This window comes from Setaria viridis, chromosome 9 (assembly GCF_005286985.2).
Source record: "Setaria viridis chromosome 9, Setaria_viridis_v4.0, whole genome shotgun sequence".
NCBI classification, from domain to species: domain Eukaryota; kingdom Viridiplantae; phylum Streptophyta; class Magnoliopsida; order Poales; family Poaceae; genus Setaria; species Setaria viridis.
Genome location: NC_048271.2, coordinates 9,977,106 through 9,984,165, shown reverse-complemented (window position 1 = coordinate 9,984,165; position 7,060 = coordinate 9,977,106). Strand labels below are relative to the sequence as shown.

The 7,060-nt window shown below is 48.2% G+C and overlaps 1 protein-coding gene across 1 annotated transcript; it reads right to left on the bottom strand.

The window, feature by feature from the left end:
* Nucleotides 1-419: 419 nt before the first annotated feature.
* Nucleotides 420-4,991, bottom strand: LOC117840270 (uncharacterized). Its single transcript, XM_034720752.2, has 3 exons — nucleotides 4,584-4,991; nucleotides 990-1,097; nucleotides 420-912 (listed from the first exon to the last, which is right to left on the bottom strand). Exons 1-3 carry the CDS (start codon nucleotides 4,905-4,907, stop codon nucleotides 604-606), a joined length of 741 nt encoding a protein of 246 aa, XP_034576643.1. The 5' UTR covers nucleotides 4,908-4,991; the 3' UTR covers nucleotides 420-603.
* Nucleotides 4,992-7,060: the final 2,069 nt, after the last annotated feature.

The following is a 7,060-nucleotide window of genomic DNA, read 5'->3' as shown; positions in this document are numbered from 1 at the left end:
TTACAAAAAAGTTTCAGACCGATTCTCAGAAGCGAGAGTTACATCCAGGTTAGTTGAGATTGGTACCGAAGTGCTTCGCGAACTTATAAACAAACCCAACAATAATGACGTTAGTGTCACTAACAGTCCACGAAGCACAAAACCAAAACGGCAGGGTTAAAGAAAAAAAAAGGACAGGCTTCAAACCCAAGACCCTGAATTCTGAACCAGCCCAACTGACGGACGATCGTATGGCATTTTCAGAAACCTTGAGCGTCGATGATGGGTATTGGGTACAGGTTGTCGACATCACAAGGACCAAGCAACTGTGCACAGCTATGCACACTGGACGATATGAATCTTCCTTTGGTTGCAAACATCGTCAGCAGAAGCTAGCTCATCACATAATGAAAGTTAAAGCGCAAAAGGCGATAAAAGGATACTCCCAGAAAATGACACCAATGATACATAAGGTAGAGCTTTCAGACAAGGCTAAAGTAAGTTTGGGTACAAGCAACCTGGACGGGCAAACCTAAAGGACGCTAAGCACAACATCGGGATTCAAGCAGATCAACAGAATGAGGCAGGAACAGGAGAGAATAAACATAGGCCGCGCCAAACAGCCTAGAAGACCTTGTTGAACTGGCCACTCAGGGTGTCCTTGAGGTTGGAGTAGAGCCCGTACAGGGAGTATTGCCGCAGGTTGGACACCTCGTACCATGAGTTCAGAACCGACTCGTGCCTGTCGGTGCCTGAGAAAGCCAGCTGGATGCCGATGCTGCAGTCAACAGGCCCTTGGGTCTTGCAGCTTTGTGTTCTGATAGCGCAAGTTTGTTTCCCGAGGCAAACAAAATTTGACTTGCCTGTACAAGCACCACAGCCATCCTTCTTCCAGTGCAAGTTTTGAAGTCTGCCTTTTTTGAACTCAAGTACCTAGAGAAGAGTCATCAGGATTTCTCGATCCCAAGTTCACACATGCTAGACATAATCGTAAATTTGTAGCTCCATACCAGGGTGAAGCTGGACACTGTAAACGAGGTGTTGGAGACAAATATTGGAGCAGATCTGGCTGCATACTTCCTACCAGCAAATGCTACCATGAATCCTCCAGCCGAAGCCTACAAAATATGCACAAGGCTTTTGGTCATATACTGATAATGCCAACACTGATACATGCATTTAAGTATTTAACCATGAATTCAAACATCAAAACGAAGGTCACTTAGAGTTCACAAGTGACAGCTATAGTGACAAAACAATGTAAACGTAACGAGTAATAATACAATAGAACTTCAGGTAGGCCATGCTAACAATCACAGATGTGAAGTTCCTCATTTTCATTTCATTTTTGAGACAGTAGAGAATAAAACAAGCAACATTCTGAAGTATAGCATTAAGCAAAGCATTTGAAGATCAGATATAACTAAGGGGCAATCCTGAAAAAAATCTTGGTGGTTAGTGCCGCGGGTACACAAGTATAATATAGTCCTAAGTTATATCCAAAAATATAATTTTAGTGGAGGTCAGGTTAGCAAACAAATCCCTGTGACAAACACAAGATGACTATGCCCTGAAACAAACAAGGTACCAGGATCTTGACAAAGTTAGTGGACTGACTTTTTACACAAAAGCTTTGAGCTGGCATAAAGGTACTTTTGATTATATATGATCTCACAATTACACGGACTATTTAAAATACAACTATGAACCCGAGCAGATCAGAAGCATTAATAACCAGGATTTCTTAACAAGGGCCAGAGTGGGCTTGAACTGTAATCTTGGAGTCCTAATTTGGCATTGCATGGTTTCATGGTTCCTATTGGTTAAAAAGGTAGCAAGTAGATAGAAAATGGTGTGTAAATGTAGCGCAGTAGAACTCTCAGAACTTGAATTTATTCTTGACAGATTATAGCAAAAAAAGCCAATTTAACGAAGGATGTACGCATGATGATACTGAAAGAGCAAGAAAATATCCACATATACCACCTCCTCAAAACAAGGCTCACTAGGACAATTTCTTGCAAAATTTGTTAATTCAAGGTTATAGAAATGTCTGATCGCCAATAGAAGCCCGTAATCTGAGGCTGAGAAATACTAACCTTGAAGCAAAAGTTCCCATCCCCCCTGTGTATTTAGTTATTACTTAATCAGCAAAGTAACATTAAGCTTAGTCTAACAAATGTGGAGCTGTGAAGTAGGATCTTGCAATGAATCAAATAAACTGAGCAGCAACACTATTGCTCCAAGCACAAGAAGATCAAGGAATGAATAATGATAAAGAAGCACCAGGATCATGCTAATCCACTCTATCTCCAGCTTCGGACAACCAAGAATACCAAGAAATGCTAAGCCACGTTATCAGCACCGAGCCAACCAACATCCACGTACTCTTACATTTCCACATGCACTAGTGCGAGCTCCTTCTGGATCCACCCAACTTACTTACGCCATTAAAAACAACAGCAACAACTTTGTCCGGTAGGGGGGGCGGGGTGCAGTGTGCCCTCTTGTTATTCTGGCCGTTCCGCGCAGAATGAAAAAGTATGTTTCTTTGTGATAAACACAAGGTGAGTCCTAAACACAAAGAAAGTACCAAGATCTTGACAAACTTAGTGGACCAACTTTTTGCACAAAAGCTTTGAGCTGGCACAAAGGCACTTTTGAATTTATCTGAGCTCCGAATTGCATAGACAATTTGAGAGAGAACTATAGACCCAAGAAGATTAGACACATTATTATCAGCATAAATTTCTTATTTCAAAATGTAGTCCTTTTGCACGCTCACAATTTGGACGTATCCTTGGCAAACTATACAGAACAGAGAATTATTTTATAGGATCAACTTCTTGAATGATTTATGCATGCTGAATGTGAACCAGGGCATTACAAATATGGCATCCATGATGGTCCGCCTCCTCGTAAAAAAGCTCAGTAGGGCAATGTTATGGGCCTAATTAGGCCCGACCGGCCGACACCCAAGGAGAGGTGGTGGCCATCCCCTAGGGCTGCTACACTCTGCCTCCATCATGCTGCCAGCCTTCCTCGGCACCTTGCTCCTAAGTCAAGTTGCCTTTAATTTGGAAGTTCATCTTTTGAAAGTTAGGAAAGGTTGGATTGCATCTATAAGTCATCTCCATATAAAGAGAGCGGATGTATCATGGTTGATTAAGTAGAAGCAAAGGGCCAAGCTATCTGTCCCCTTGCCTCCCCCTGCGCCATGCACCTGACAGAAGGCGTAACCCTAGTCGCCCGCCTAGCAGACTCCCCCCCCCCCCCCCCCTCCTCCCATCCCCTCTATTGGACCTAGGACCATAACAGACAAGCTCTTGCAGAATCTGAAGTAATAGAGGTGTCTGATGTCTACTTAAAAAATATGACGGGAAGGGCTGACCGCCTCCTGCTTGGCTGCTTTGATATTAAGAGGATGCGAGTCTCGCTACCTGGTTGGCAAACTGAGAGCACACTCCAGTCTGATGTCTACTTGAATCCATTCCACCGTACTTGAATCTCAGCATTTTAGCCTCCAGTTCAGCCAGTCCTGTGTGAATCAAGCCGTCTTGCTCATCAACAAGGTCCTCCACCACTCCCAAAATTGGAGCGTCACTGGCTCGCTGCCTCATGTCTCCGGCAACTGGGGCCACATCATTCTCCCTGCGCTGCATACCTGCAGCCAAGCCACCCCCGTTCGCTGTAGGCCTCGCTGCTATCCGCGGCATCCGCTGGCCATGCCTGGCCTACCTTCTGATCTCTGATCTGATCTCTCCCTTTGTGGTTTAGTTTGCATCTCTCTTGTTCTGTATCTCTCTCAATGACAGAAGGGCCCACTGGTAGAAGGCAAGGCAACCAAACAGAACTGGGCGAGGCTAGCACAGCAAGAGTTCCAAAGATGCCCATTGTTTTGCACCTGATAGAAAAAGATATCCAACAGATGGGGCTTGATTTCAAGTCAATATCTCATGTTTCTCAGTTATTTCAGGAGTTTTCCTCTTTTAGGTAGCCATCTGTTGTTTCCAGTTTGGTTGCTTGTTTTGGACCTCGTCATATAAGACTATTTCTTATCTTCTTAGTGAGCACTGAATGGCAGTGCACCTACCATTTTGTGCTAAAAAAAACTCTTAGACAAACTCAAGTTACAATTTCCTGATGATATTTAGCATATTGAAATGGTGCGCCCCATGGGGCAGTTCTAGGATCAGGACCTCACGAGAGGATACTCACAAGTTACATCACAGTGCACACTCACGCAGCAACACAAAATTAGTCCGGTCGTTTCCAATTTCTAATATTACTGGAGCCATGGATCAAGATCTTGCATTGAATCAAATTGGCTGAGCAGAAACTCTGCTACTCCTAGCTACAAGCAGATGACGAAGTGCTACAGAAATTATGATCGATCATGGTAACCCAACCTAACTCCAGTTGAGAACAACTATGAAATGCTAATCCACCCTACCTCCAGCGTGGCAACCGATCTCCACCTACGCCGACATTTCCACGAGCATGTACAATGCAAGCTCCTCCGGAATCCGGATCCAACCCAACTTATTTACTCCAAACAGAGAAATCAGAGACCCAAACAAAACGAGAGAGACAAGATCGCTTACCGGGTTGAATCCAGTGGTGGTGTTGATGGTGAGGAGGGAGATCTCGTCGACCTTGGGGCGGAACACGGCGAGCTGCGCGGAGGAGGCGAGGTTGAGACGGCGGTCGCAGGGGGAGAGCTGCGTGTTGCCGGAGAAGAAGGCGTTGTAGCCCGCGAAGACGACGCCAAAGGAGAAGCCGTCCCCACGCTGGATCCACGCGTCGCTGCACGGCTCGTAGACGCCGTTCGTGTCCCCCGCCGCCAGCTGCGCGAGGCACGCGATGGACAGCGTTAGGGCGAGAAGCGCTCGGGACGACGAAGGAGCCGAGGCGGAGGCGGCGGCCATGGCGGCGACGAGATTCGCGGGGCTTGCTGGCTTGGTACCTTTTTTTTTTTTCCTCCCTTATTTTGAAGAGGAGGGGAGGAAAGGGAAGCTCGTTGCTCGTGGGTGACAGCGGTGGGGTCAGGAGTGGTGGGTGAGGAAGAAGGTGAGAGTGGTGGGCCATCCCTTTCGGTTGGGTGATGGGCCTTTCAAGGTCTTCGTGGGCCAAAATGCGCTATTTGAGAAGGCGGTGATTTTTGGGCTGGACTGTGATTTCGGAGACGTATCTGTCAGTGATGTAGCCCAAAATTTCAATATGGCTGCCTATATTTATTTGAAAAAAAGTCCTATTGACCTTCCTGAACCATGGGCCGAATCTGCTTTTCCACCCAAGACTCAAAAACCGTCTATTTTGGCTCCTCGTTCTTACGAAACCGGACACATGACCTCCCCGATTCTGTTCCCCCCGGTTTTGTCCTAACTGGCGCCACATCATCGCCACGTCGCCTTTCCAACGTGTCACAGGCCCACCTGTCGGTGTCGCCGGCCGATGGGGAATAAAAAAAGGAGGCCGGCGCCTGTGGCCGAGCGAGCTATCAAATGGAGCACCCGCGACCTCGTTCCTCCTTGGCCCTGCTCGCCCGTGCGTCCCGCCGGAGCGCGGCGAGGTCGGCACCGGAGCTGTGAGGCTTGCTTTTACAGGTGCCCTGTTGCTGCATTGCTGCCTCCTTCCAAATCAGAGCTGTCGGCGGTGCTCACGAGTCACCATTGCCCAGGATGGCCTCCTCCACGCCTCGTGGAAGCAGTGGATTGGATGGACCTCCGGGAGTCCGTCGTCCGCCGCGGCGAGGACTTCCTCCGGTGACGCTCCGCCGAGTACCTGCGCCGGGAAGCGAAGGGTGGCATTCAGAGACGAGGCACAGCTCGTGATGGACGCCAGGCGTGGCCTCGGCGAGGCCAAGGACGCGGACACGCGGTGAGGCTGATGTGCGACGCCGTGCTGTCTGAGTTCTTCGAGACTAGATGATTCTGAAACGCGCGTAACTGCAGGCTGCCTCTGTTGGCTTCCTGCTTTTGCTGCCCCGTGCTCTCCTAGCTTATCCAAAGTTGCTTAGCCTGTTGCTGCTAGAAAAATTCAGATTCGATTCATTGATCAGCCAAGGTGGAAATGGAATGATCAGCATTTGTTAGTAAGCTTTTTGAGATGAGATGTTTCTCTTTCAGTTTGCTACATTGTGACAGTACTACGAGAAAAACCCATCTGCCTTTTCAGTTTGCCTTGTTTTCTGATAAAGAACCCAGGAGCTCCATGGACTCCATAGTCCAACCCGCGCATGTCCTTCAACTGACGCTCCAGGTCCAGCAGCAACAGCCAACAAGAGGGATCCCGGAGCCGTCCAGGTAGAAGGACTTGTCCTGGAAGCCGTAGAGGTGGGAGCGGGTGACGTGCGCCTGGCCGCCTCCAGCTCATGCTTCGCCAGCTGCGGAGAGGAGACCGGGCTCCTGGTGAGGGTAGGGACAAGCTGGTCGCGCTGCGCCGTCCACTGCCGCTGCGCGCATCAGGTGCCCCGCGCAGGTGGTGAACAGCTCCGTCGTCGGGGCGCCGCCGAGGCCGTTCTGCTTGGACGGGTTGCGGTGGCCGTTGCGGCGTCGGCCTTTTTGTGAAAGGCGACGTGGCGATGATGTAGCGCCAGCTAGGACAAAACCAGGGTGGAACAGAACGGGGGAGGTCATGTGTCCCGTTTCGTAAGAACGAGGAGCCAAAATAGACGGTTTTTGAGTCTTGAGTGGAAACGCGGACTCGGCCCATGGTTCATGAGGTTCCTGAGGTAAATAGGATTTTTTCCTATTTATTTTTCTTTTCTTTTCAAATTTTCTGTAGTACGGTGGTAGACTGGTAGATGGTTGGGTTTTTACTATTTAAAATGTTGATTTACAATAGTTTTGATTAAATAAAAACATTAAGGTTAGGTGTCTTAAAACGTACCTTGAGAACAACGAGCCTGTTCGGCTGAGAACAACGAGCCTGTTCGGCTGGACTTATAAGTCGGCTCGGCTGGACTTATAAGTCGGCTCGGCTGGACTTATAAGCTAGCTGAAAAGCTGAAACAGCTGATTTGTTATGTTCGGTAGCTGATAAGTCTACTGATAAGCTAAAGCGAACATGTTCGGCTGGA

What these genes read in the sequence shown, in the direction of transcription:
- LOC117840270 (XM_034720752.2), bottom strand. Translation starts at nt 4,907, where the DNA reads ATGGCCGCCGCCTCCGCCTCGGCTCCTTCGTCGTCCCGAGCGCTTCTC. An exon ending in CCACCACTGGATTCAACCCG is followed by an intron (nt 1,098 to 4,583) that starts GTAAGCGATCTT and finishes CATATTTTGTAG; the next exon opens with GCTTCGGCTGGAGGATTCAT. An exon ending in CAGTGTCCAGCTTCACCCTG is followed by an intron (nt 913 to 989) that starts GTATGGAGCTAC and finishes ACTCTTCTCTAG; the next exon opens with GTACTTGAGTTCAAAAAAGG.